Consider the following 13,214-nt stretch of genomic DNA (forward strand, 5'->3'; position numbering starts at 1 on the left):
TACAGGACATTACTTAGGCCACTTTTGGAATATTGCATTCAATTCTGGTTGCCGTACTATAGGAAAGATTTTGTTAAACTTGAAAGGGTGCAGAAGAGATTTACAAGGATTTTGCCGGGATTAGAATGTTTGAACTTTAGGGAGAGGCTGAATAGGCTGGGGCTATTTTCTTTGGAGAGTCGAAGGCTGAGGGGTGACCTTATAGAGGTTTAGGGACAGAATGATTGGCCTAGGTCTTTTTCCCAAGATAGAGGAGTTCAAATCCAGAGGGCACAGGTGTAAGGTGAGAAGGGAATAATTTAAAAGGGACCAAAGAGGTAACTTTTTCATGCAGAGAGTGGTGTATATATGGAATGAGCTGCCAGAGTAAGTAGTGAAGGCTGGTACAGTTATAACATTTGAAAGGCATATGGATGGGTACATGAATAGTAAGGTATAGAGGGATATAGGCCAAATGCTGGCAAATGGGACTATATTAATTTAAGATATCTCGTCAGCATGGATGAGTTGGACTGAAGGGTCTGTTTCTGTGCTGTAAGACTCTATGACTTTACAATTTAAAAAATCCTATCTACATCAAACTTGTCATGTCCTTTATGAAATTTGTAAGTTTCAATGGAGCCACCTCTCATTCTTCAAAACTCTAGAAGTAAAATATAGATTTCTCAACATCTTATATAAAAATCCTACCATCCAAGAGATTAACCTGGCAAAATACTATTTGCATTTTTAATTGATTGCTGTACCTGTATGCTAACTTTTAGTAACTCATAGACACCTAGGTCTTTCTAGATACCCGTACTTCCCAATCTCTCACCACATAAAAATAATTGTGCCTCTGTTTTTTTCTACCAAAGTCAATAATTTACTATCTACTTATAGTATATCCAATCTGGCATATTCTAGACCACTCAATTAACCTGTCCAAGTCATCTTGAAACCTCTTTGAATCCAAATTTTGTACCTTTATTCAAGAAAGGCTGTAAGGAGAAGCCTGGAAACCAAAGATTGGTGAGTCTTATGCCAGTGGTGGGTATGTTGTTGGAGGGAATTCTGAGAGATAGGCTTTACATGCATTTGGAGAGGCAAGGATTGATTAGGGATAGTCAGCATGACTGTGTGTGGGAAATCTCACAAACTTGATTGAGTTTTTTGAGGATGTGACCAAGGAGATAGATGAGAGCAGAGTGGTAGATGTTGTCTACATGGACTTTATTAAGGCCTTTGACAAGATTCCGCAATGAAGGCACGCATGCCAAACACCTCCTTAAGCATCCAGTCTACTTATGGCGCAAATTTCAAAGAGCTATGTACCTGCACCCCTATGCCTCTCTGTTTGACAACACTTCCCAGGGCCCTATCAAAGTCCTGCCAGAATTATGAAAGATAAACAACACAGCATCCACTATCTCTGTTGCTACTTCCTTCAACACTTTGGGATGCAGCTAATCTAATCTGGTCAAAGAGATTTATGACCCTCAATCCAGCTATTTTTTCAAGCAATACCTCTTTAGTAATTTCTTTTAACTCTTCAGTTACAGAAGTCCCTCAGGTGCTTAGTATTTCTGGGAGATTTTCTGTATCTTCTTCCGTGAAGTGTTCAGTTTCTCTACCATTTTCCTGCTGTCCAATAAAAATTCTCCCGTTCCCACCTGTAATGGGCCCACATTTATCCTTGCTAATCGTTTTCCTTTCACATATCAATTTGAATTTTCATAGTCCACCTTTATGTTCCTCACTACCTTGTCTTCATATCTTGTTTCCCTTTTCTTATCAATTTCTGGGTCCTCCTATGTTGCATCATAAATTGTTCCTAATCCTCAGGCCTTCCACTATTTGTGCTATCATTATAAGCCACTTCCTTCGACCTAATGCAATCTTAATATCTTTCATGAACTGTGATTGACTTATCTTTCTCTTTGTACATTAGGCGAGTGTTCATCTATTATAAACCTTGTAATTTTTATATAAATATTAAACATGCCTGTCTGTTTGTGAACTATTCGTGATTTTCCAAATTCGCCCTAGCCAACTTGCTCCTCACTTTCATTTGCTCAAATTTAAGACATCAGTTTCAGAATGAAATATGACTCATTCAATCTTCATGTAAAATTCTATCATATTACTATGATACTATGTGCTGAAGGCCCCTTTACAGTATGGTTATTAATTAGTCCTTTCTCCTTTCACACCAAATCCAAAATAGTCTGAGTCCTATTTGACTTCTCAACATAGTGTTCCAGAAGCCATCTTGCACACGCACCAGGAATTCATCTTCCACATCATAGTGCTGACATGGTTAACTCAGTCTATAAATAACTGTATTACCAATGTTACATTTATATCTAATTTCTTGATATATGAAGTGTTCAACATTAATACTAAGGTTTGGCGTTCTATAATCAACTCTTATCAATGTTTGCTACCCTTTGCTGTTTCCATCCACACTGATTCTACTTCTTGATTCTTCAAGCAAAGATTCTCTTTTACTAATATACTGATGTTGTCCTTTATTCAGAGGGCTAAAACACCTCTGTTTCTGTTTATCCCTCCTAAAAGGAGAATAAACCTAGTATTTGATTCTCAGTCACTCTGTGGCCACAATTCTGCAATAGAAGTTAATGCATTTCATTTACTTCAAATTCTGCTTTTAAACCGTCAGCCTATTTGTGACTACTTCATGCATTCAGATTGACAAACTTCAATTCAGCCTTTTTAAAATTATTCTCCATTCTAATCGTATTCAATGTTTACCACTAGTTCATCTGTTTTCTTTGTTTAGTTACAACTCTCCTCTTTTCTTTTACTAGTTTTGCAGTCCTTAAGTCTGAGGCCCCTCTTAGGGTTCCACCCACTGCCAAACAAGTTTATATCCTTCTCAACTGCACTAGCAAATCTCCTTGTGAGAATGTTAGTCTGGTCCTACCAAGATACAACCCGTCCAAAGTGCACAGGTCCCTCAAACACCAGTTTTCCAGCCACTTATTTATCTGAGGAACTCTCCCGTTGCTATGTTCACTAGCATGTGAGACTGAGAGTAAATTTGAGATTACTGCTTTGGAAGTTTGCTTTTCAGTCTCCTTCCTGGCTCCCATGAAATCTACTTCTAGGCTTTCATCCCCAAGTTCTGACCCAAGTCCTTGGTATCAATGTGGACCATGGCCTCTGGCTGTTTATCCACCCCAGGAGAATTTCCTAAAGCCAGTCTCAGGGAGGCAACATACCATCCTGGAGTCATGTTTGCAGCTGCCAGTCTGTTCCCCTAAAGAATCCCCTGTTCATACCGCTCTTCCTCTCTTCTTCCTTCCCTCCAGTACAGCTGAGCCACCAGTGGTGCCACTGACTTGGCTCTGGCTGTACTCCTCCGAGGAACCATTAGCCTCACCAGTATCCAAAGTGGAAAGCTGATTTGCGTGTGAGATCATCTAAGAAAACTCTTGTACTAATTGTCTGGTTCTCTTGGACTGTCTAATGGTCACCTTTAAGCTGTGGAGCGACCATCTCATACCTCGCAGCAACATGTGCCCTTTAGCAATGCTTTGAGACATCCCGATAACATCAAAGATGCTGTTTCTTTCTATTGTCATTATACAGCTTTCCAACATCCTGTTTTTGTGCAAACTCCTATTCATCAGAAGTGGGCTCTTTCCTCTCGTTATCCAAAGTCCATGCACACATATCTCCAGCTGGAGTCCATTGCCAAGTTATGAGAAATAGGAGTCTTGGCTCCTCACAGTTCAAGACATGGAGGCAAATCTGTCCTCCCATCCCACCTCCCATCCCAGAATTCCAAACACCAACAACTTTCTGAGAGAAGAAATTCATCGTCATCTCCATTATCCCCATCCCAGGAAACAGCCCAGAGAAACTACTTAGAATTTTATTCAATGCAAGTATATCCCTCCTTAAGAGACTAAAGCTGGACACATTTGCTGTGTGATCTCATTAGTACCCTGTACAGTTATAGAAAGACTTTGGCACTTTTTTCCTCCTACTACATTGCCTTCCTAATTACTGACTGTACGAGTGCTAACCTTTTTTGTGATTCATATACAAGGACACCCAGATCCCTCAGCATTCTGCAATCTCTCTCCATTTAAAAAAAAGAAATTCTGCTTTTCTATTCTTCCAGCCAAATTGGACGACTTCACATTTACCCATTCTATCTGCCAAATAACTGCCCACTCACTTTGCCTATCCAGATTCTTTCGGATATCATTGTATCTTATTCACAATAATCCACAACCAAATGGCATTCTTACCATCCAGCCTTTGCATTGTGTAGATCCAAAGAAAAACTAACAATAGTTTTCGGAGAGTTGCCATGAGTTTGATGCTGTCGGTATTGCACTACATATATTGTAAATAGCACTTAAGAATTCAGAACCTATTATTTATATGATGCTGTGTAATAGGAAATGGTTTGTGGCAGTGAAGGGGAGGGGCTGGGGAAAGTTACGTGATTATATCTGCACTAGAAGTACTGACAATAAGTCTCCGATTTCCCTTTCTCCCTCCTACAGTCTTTCATGTTCATTGCTCCCCTTTACTCTCATGCTGGAACGGTTGACACTGAACAGAATTAGCTTTTTAGGCTAGTGCTGTTGTTTTGTTTCCATCACTCTGTGCCCACCTCTCCAGATGTTGGCACCGCAGAAAGGTGGCTGCACTGTGGGTAAAGGACTCCTTTTGCTAAACTGAAACAGTGGCAGCAACATACCTTCGGCTGACAGGATACTCACTCCTTTTATCCTGAGTAGCTTGGAAATAACAATTCCAGTGGCAGAAACAGAGAAAATCTATGACAGAAAATAGCAGAGGAAAGAGAGATTAAGGAAATAAATAGAAAGAGAAATATACAGAGGCAGGATGGAAGAAAGAAACAAAAAAGTACTATTGACAAATAGAAAGGAAGGTTAAGAAATAAGTATAGAAAAATTGTGTGACTGAGATACAGAGCAAAAGATAAAAGACTGTGAAACTGGATAGAAGTTGAGAAACAAACAGGGGGAAATTGGAGAGGCTTTCATTTGTATGATGTGGTTATGCAGTTACAAATTAACTGACTGCATGGAAAAAAATATGAAACTTTACTCATGTCTGGCCATTGCCGCAACTATTTTACTTACAGTAGCATTTTCCAATTTTCAGCTGTCTAGTCTTTGCCTCTCCAGTCACAGCAACACGTTTGCAGTTAATTATCTGCTTAACCACTCCCCTCACCTTGTCCCCATTAAGACCCTTAGACTCTCCCCCATATGATGGAACACATATTATAATGTCTTACATCATGATGCTAGTGTCATTCTTTAAGAATTAATCCTTGGTTTCTTTTCACAATGACCAACCACCTCACTGCCAACAATTGCAAGACGTTTATAAATTTCTTGCTAATTAAAATTATGATCATCCATTCAGTTTGCCTTGACTGCTTTTGTTTCTCTTCATAGCTTACCAAGTCAAAATTGTTCCGTTCACACCAAAACTTTGAACAAACACTGCTGTCTCGCATCTCTTCAACTTTCCCTCTGCCAGCTTTTTGACATTCATCTACTGCTCTTTACACCTCATTATCTTTAAAATATTAACCATCCAATTTCCCTTCATGGTCCCAGTGTTAACTGATATTGCAAATGATTTCCACTCATCAGGTACCCACTTCCTCTCTTTCAAAATTGTCATAATTACTCTCCTCTAAATAAAATCCTCAACTCTTCTATCTTGTAAACAGCTGCCTAGGTTTTCTCTGAAAATTTCTTGAATTTGTTGTCCCCTTCCAAGTAAATACAAACCTTCCCCAACTCCACGTTCAACCAGGTTTCCACCTGCCGCAGCAATGAACTAACCTTTAAAACCCTAATACGATTAAGGATTCTACCCCAAGGATCATATTGGTTAATGATATTTTAGAAAATAGTAACATTGTATAATTCCATGTTGAGTTTTAGAGTAATTTAATTATTTACAAAATTGAGGTTTTAAATATATAACCAAGATAATGAAAGCAAAATATTGCAGATGCTGGAGATCTGAAATAGAAACAGAAAGTGTTGTAAAAATTCAGCAGATCTGGAAGTATCAGTGGAGGGAGAAACAGAGTTAATGTTTTGAGTTCGATATGACTCTTCTTTGGAACTGGTTCTTATCAAGGGCACAAATGGCATCTCTCCTCATCCTTCTCAACTGCTCTGCAGCTGTTGATACGTTGGATCAAACTGCCCTACTCCAATGACTTATCATTGTCCAGCTGAGTGGGAATGCACATAGCTAGTTTATCTGTGTAATTGTAACCAGGGAATCACTTGCAAAGGCTTTACTTTCTGTGCCCACACCTTTATCACTGGAGTCCCCCCAAGGATCATATTAGTTAATGATATATTTGAAAATAGTCATCATTGTGTAATTTTAAGTTGAGCTTTAGAGTAATTTAATTAAGTACAAAACAATGCAAATTACAGAGGTATCAGAGATACGTTGGCCAAGATAGATTCAGAAACTACATTAAAAGATATGATGGTAAATAAATATGGCTGCTTTTAAAGAACTAATTCATAATTTGCAACGTGTCTACTTCAAGAACAAAACCTCCTTGGAAAAATTGGTCCAGTTGTGGGTAACAAGATAAGAATAAATGGTAATAGATTGAAGGAAAGGGCTTTTAATATTGCCAGGAATAGCAAGCTTGAGGATTGGGAGTGTTATATCACATAATCGGTACACAGTGTATCTTTATAAGACAAGCTCATAACATCATAATTAAATCAAATCATAACATGTGACCCATTGGCATAAAGGTCTCATACTCCATCTTATCAAGGGCCATTTGAAACATGACACATTGATGAACGCATGCTTCTGTTTGTAACCAAATAGTCCACGTACTGAACTGTCTGTGACTATAAAATGCATACATATTCGCAGCTGTAATAAATATTGTCTCAGAATAAAGGAACCATCAACTTAAGACTGAGATAAGGAGAAATTTCTCCTTTCAGAGAGTTGAGTGTCTTTGGAACGCCTTGCCACAGAGAGTTATGGAGGCAGAATCCTTGTGTATATTTAAGGCTGAGATAGATAGATACTTTATCAGTAGGGGAATCAAGGATTATAGGGAGAATGCAGGAAAGTGGATGTGAGGAATTCCAGAATGGTGGAATGGGCTTGAAAGGCTGAACAGCCTATTCCTGTTCCTATGTCTAATGGTTTTATGGAATCCTTCAAGACCATGTAACTCGTATCTGGTTTTTTGTTATGGCAGCTAAAATAAGCATGCTGCATCAGGTACAAAAAACCCTGCTGTAGGCAGTTCATGGCAAGCTGCAGTGGTAGCTTATAAAAGAATTGAAGACCTCACTGGTAGAGATTTGGAAACATTAAAGAAGATCAACTAGATAACAGCCTTGGACATCAAAACATTTGGACAGTTAACATCAATTTCTATGAGTAAAGATGTGTAAATTGAAGACCCAAAAAGTGTGGATTTTTTTTCTGCTTAAAATCTAAATTCTGTAAAGTAAGAAGACCTGTCTCTCTTTAAAAAAGAGAGTCTGCCTTTAGGTTTTAAAATATGAGAAGTTAAAGATTTCTTACAGCTTAAACACAAAGTCCTCCTGAATAAAAACACAGCTTCTAAAACACCAGAAAATGGTTTTCTAAACTCAAAATTTACCTGTGTACAGAGTGCAGTTGGTTCCACCACTTGTCTCTCCAATTCAGCATGAAAGCAGAGGAAATCCTGTGTGGCATCATCACTCCTATTCTTTAACAGAGATGGTCTGTTGCATCTACCCAAAAGCCGTCTAGCTTTTCTTCATATTTGTGAAGCTTGTGGTACCAAAGGACTTAGGGCACCCAGGTGCACAAAATCAGGCCCCAAGAGTCAAGTTAGATCCCAGATCAAATCACAGGTGACCAACAAGATGGTTAACACCATAATCACAGCAGCAAGCAAAATGTTAAGAACTTACACAAATGTAAACACATCACTAAAGTCCACAACTCAACCAAGTGAAAGGCAGAACTCAGAAGATACCAAGTTTTCAGCATTGTTAATCTCACACACTATTCCGAGAGTGTTTATGTCTATCTTCATTGCTCTAAGATCAGTTTCTCAATGGAGTAAATGTAAATACTGTTGTTGGTTCGCTCACCGAGCTGGTTTGTTAGTCTGCAGATGTTTCATTACCCTGCTGGGTAACATTATCAGTGCAGCCTCCGATGAAGCACTGTTGTGCTTTCCTGCCTGGTATTTAAACTCTGGGGTCCGTTGGATTTGATCACCTCACTTCTGGTTTTCCTTCACAGTGGTGTGTATGTAAGGTCTAGTTCTATGTGTTTGTTGATGGCCTTCTTGGTGAAGAACCAGGACTCTAGGAATTCCTGTGCTTGTTTCTGTTTGGCCTGTCCTAGGATCCTGGTGTTGTCCCAATCGAAGAGGTGGTTCTCCTTATCTGTGTGAATGGAGATGAGTGAGTATTGGCCATGTTTTTTTTGTTGCTAGTTGGTGTTCATGTACTCTTGTGGCTAATTTTCTTCCTGTCTGTCCAGTGTAATGTTTGTCACAGTCCTTGCATGGAATTTTGTATATTGATTCTGTCCATACTGGGTAAAGGGTCTTTGGTTTGAGTTAGCAGTTGGCGTAGGGTTGACGTGGTGGAACTGACCACCAGTTCGATTGGGACAACACCAGGATCCTAGGACAGGCCAAACAGAGACAAGCACAGGAATTCCTAGAGGCCTGGTTCTCCACCAAGAAGGCCATCAACAAACACATAGAACTAGACCCTATATATACACCACTGCGAAGGAAAACCGGAAATGAGGTAATCAAATCCAATGGACCCCAGAGTTTAAATACCAGGTGGGAAAACACAACAACGCTTCATCGGAGGCTGCATTGATGATGTTACCCAGCAGGGTAATGAAACATCTGCAGACTAACGAACCAGCTCGGCGAGCGAACCAACCACAGCATTCACAACCCGAGCTACAAATCTACTGAAGAACCTTAGTAAATGTTCTTGGTGTTGATGATGATGTAAAGATGTTTCGCCTTAGTGACCACACTGTCAATTTTATGTCACACTATATATCAAGTAACAGAGCATATCTGTAACGTGCATTCAGTGCAAAAGATAAAGCTGAAGTACTCACAGCAATCTTCAGCCAGAAGCACCAAGTGGATGAGCTATCACGGCGTCCTCCAGAGGCCCCCAACATCCTGGATGCCAGTCTTTAGCTAATTCATTTCACCTCACATGTTATCAAGAAATGACTGTATGTACTGGATACTGCAAAAGCTCTGGGCCTTGACAACATTCCAGCAATTGTACTGAAGACTTGTGCTCCAGAATTAGCCATACCCCCAGCCAAGCTGTTCCAGAATAGTGAGGACACTGGCATCTACCCAACAATGGGGAAAATTGCCCGGATATATCCTGTACTCAAAAAGCAGGATAATTCCAACCTGGCCAATTATATATGGACAAAAAGGTTGACTAAGTGTGGCACCAGGAGCTCAAGCAAAACTGGAATGAAAGGGAATTGAGAGAAACTCTGTGCTGGTTGGAGTCATACCTAGCACATAATGAGATGGTTATGGTTGTTGGAGATCAGTCATCTCAGCTCCAAGACACCTCTGCAGAAATTCCTCAGAGCAGTGTCCCAGTCCTAACCAACTTCAGTTGCTTCATCAGTGATCTTCCCTCCCTCATAAGGTCAGAAATGGGGATGTTTGCCAAAGATTACAGAATGTTCAGCATCATTTGTGACTCCTCAGATACTAAAGCAGTCCATGTCCAAACGTGGCAAGATGTGGACAATATCCAAGCTTGGCTGACAAGTGGCAAGTGATATTCATGCCACATACAAACCAAGCAATGACAATCTCCAATAAGAGATAATCTAAAAAATGCCCCTTGGCATTAATAGAATTACCACTGAATCCCATATCAACATTCTGGGGCTTACCATAGACCAGCAGCTAAACTGGATCAGCCATATAAATACAGTGACTACAAAAGCATGTCAGAGGCTAGGAATACTGCAGCAAGCAACTCACCACATGACTCCCCAAACCCTGTTCTCCATCTGCAATGCACAAGTCAGGATTGTGATGGAAGACTCCCCATTTGCCTGGATGAATGCAGCACCAATGACGCTCAAGAAGCTTGACACCATCCAGGACAAAGCAACTCGCTGATTGGAGCATCAATAAATCTCCTGTCCCTCTGTTGCCAACATTCAGTAGCAGCAATGTATGCTATCTACAAGATGTACTGCAAAAATTCAGAGAGATTTCTTAGACAGTACCTTCCGAACCCACCACTACTTCCATTTAGAAGGACAAGGGCAGCATATACATAGGAACACCACCACCTGCCAGTTCCACCCCAACTCATTCACCATTCTGACTTGGCAATATATTGCCGTTCCTTCACCGTCACTGGGTCAAAATCCTGGAATTCCCTATTTTTGGGCATTGTTGGTCAACCTCAACAGCATGTGAACTGCAGTGATTCAAGAAGGCAGCTCAACACTACCTTCTTAAGGGCAACTTGGGTCATACATTAAATGCTGGCCTAGCATGCCCATATCCTATGAGTGAATTGAAAAAAAGAAATCTCCATGAGTTACTTCACATGTAGCAAATCATACCCACTTATACCATTATCTGAATATCATGCTACAAGTACAATTCTTGGGCTTTCAGCCAATTACATCAGAATTACCTTCTGCCCTTTGGATGCAATGTTTCAGATATTGGCCAGACCATCAAATTCAATTATCTTTAAAGTCTCATGGAAGGAAGCAGAATTTCCAAGAGAATGGTGCCAATTTAAATGTTGTTTCTACATTTTCTTGACTTTCATTGCAATGTTCTGGACTTCTTGGAAATTCTGCGCTTTATTAATGACAGTGTGAATTCTGACTTTAGAAATCTGTGTTAATATATTTGTAAGAAAACTTCTCAAGGTCATTCTTTTGATTGATTTCTCCAGGTATGCATATGTGAGAATTGCCTTAAATACAGAATTTCATGTCTGAAAATGTACAAGACTAAGAAGCCATGCTGGGAAGATTTGTGGATACCAACGGAGGTTCACATACCTGGCAAATACTGCACTATAGCGGGAAATTTCCCAGCTTCAACTGATGTTTCAATAAATGATGAACTAAACTGAAAATCACCTGTAAGTTGACAATGTAGTACTGTCTAAATCACCAGAGTGGACAATCTGCAAATACCTGTCAAACTCTACAGCTTGCTTAGGGGAGCGGGTGCAGACAGTCCTATTTATATCTAAATCACTTTACATCCAAGTTCAGCAGGTTAATATTGCCTTTCAGTTATAATGTTTGCAGTTATAGAGGTGAGGTGACACCAGAAAACCCTAATCTTAAAAGAAAGGAAAAGATTAACTTAAACTATTTCCTACTAGGGGATGAGGAAGCCCTTGGAATTGGGAAAAAGAGTTAGTAGCACAGAATACCATGATTTATGTGATGTAATTTTTTTATAACAATGTTCAATCTAACACCATTTCAGAGACAGGAAGAGAAATACATTAACTAAGCTGATAATGTTCAATAAATCCTGGGTCTGGAAAACTTCCACATTAACTTCACAGTTTTCTACTAGGTTTTCACAAAATCTTGCTCAACAAATTCTGCTTGATTCATAAATAGTAGTTTTCATAGCTTGTTAGTTCAAGCAGAACTGAGGATCCCATTTTTAAATTGAGAGTTTGGAATTTAAATATTTTAAGTAAAATATGGATCTGAGGTCTCTCAAACAGAGGGTACTTTATTTTCTTCTCACTTAGCAGAGAGGCAGTGTGGGCACAAAACTATACCAGAATAGTGACCTTTCTCATGGTGTAGGGAGCCATCAAGTACAAGTCAATGGCTCCTCAGGCATCACAGCTCGGTGGGGAGATGTATCAGAAGTAAGTGTTCCAATTCCTGAACATGCAGTGCATATGCAATGATGCCAAGACCATCATGTTAGTCAATGTCCACTGTTGTGGCAGGAATCATGCTCTTTTCACGCTGTATGACTTACTCCAGCAGTCATTGTGTTGCCAGGGTGAACCAGAGGGTAGCTGCTCAACAGCACAAGCTACCTGGTATATGTGTGACTGATGACTCCTCCCGACTGCCTGACCACATTTTCATGCTCCTACAGTGACAGCTATGCTGCAACTAAGCACGTCACGGAGCAGACCATCAGCATTCTGAAGCGTCAATACCGTGGCCTGGATCACACAGAGGGAGCCTCTCAGAATTCAGCACAATATGTCCTCTGATTTATCATGGCCATTTCCGTTCTCTACAACATATCAATCATAAGGGTTAGATCCTTGATATCAAGCTTTTGGCAACTTCCTTAGGAGGAGGAGGTGGTTACTGTAGCAACATTGCTCAGGCCAGGCAGTTTGTCAGAATTTCATCAGGATTGGATTTTCCTCCAAAAAGATGAGTGGATTATACTGTTCCACAGTTCCCCACCTTTCCATCCCTCTGCTATGGACCATCATAATGTAATTTCGGCCAAAGTCATAAAATAAAAAAAACACAAAACAGCTGTCCTATACCAACTTTACCCAAAAATATTTCACAATGCTCAACTATTCACCCTCTGCACTCCCTTAGTGACTGCTTTTCACATGCCTTTTGCTCTCACTGTGACAGCAGCATGGAAACTGCAGATGGTCCTGCAGGGCACCCTTAAGTAACTCTGAGTCTTAAATAGCCTGGTTTCGGTTTGCAACATCCTGAAATGAGTGGTAGCAGACTAGGCTGACAAGCTTCAGCACAACAGTGGCACTAAAAGGATGAATGTTGTCACCGGAACAGAGAGACATCGGGTTTATGCATCATGGCACTTCCGCCGGCTCCTAACCCCATTATGATCCCCATACACGTACTCGAATCAGGTCTTCTGTTGTGTCTCAATGTACAATAGCAAGCAACATCTCAACAGTTAGCCACATTGACATTGGAAAATTCAACCCATTGAGTAATTAGCAAAGCAAATGGGAGTTTGAGTTTAATAAATATGGATATTTAGTACGAAAGCAGGGGGGTTATACTTAACCTTTATAAAGATGTTGTTAAACTTGAAAGGGTTCAGAAAAGATTTACAAGGAGGGTTTGAGCTATAGGGCGAGGCTTGGGCTGTTTTCTCTGGAGTGGCTGAGTGGTGACATTAT

The 13,214-nt window shown here is 40.1% G+C and overlaps 1 protein-coding gene across 2 annotated transcripts in view; it reads right to left on the minus strand.

Moving 5' to 3' along the window:
- The window catches only part of LOC109914505 (T-cell-specific surface glycoprotein CD28 homolog), a 19,983-nt gene extending 15,595 nt beyond the window's left edge, over positions 1-4,388 (minus strand). The window contains exon 1 of one of the 2 annotated variants that reach the window (XM_020514098.2): positions 4,263-4,388. In XM_020514098.2, the coding sequence (XP_020369687.1) occupies positions 4,263-4,326 (64 nt within the window). In that variant the 5' untranslated portion in view covers positions 4,327-4,388. The remainder of the gene's footprint in view (positions 1-4,262) is intronic. The other variant, XM_020514100.2, reaches the window with a different exon arrangement.
- Between the last annotated feature and the right edge of the window lie 8,826 nt (positions 4,389-13,214).

The sequence above is a fragment of the Rhincodon typus genome, chromosome 7 (assembly GCF_021869965.1).
Source record: "Rhincodon typus isolate 14 chromosome 7, sRhiTyp1.1, whole genome shotgun sequence".
NCBI classification, from domain to species: Eukaryota; Metazoa; Chordata; class Chondrichthyes; order Orectolobiformes; family Rhincodontidae; genus Rhincodon; species Rhincodon typus.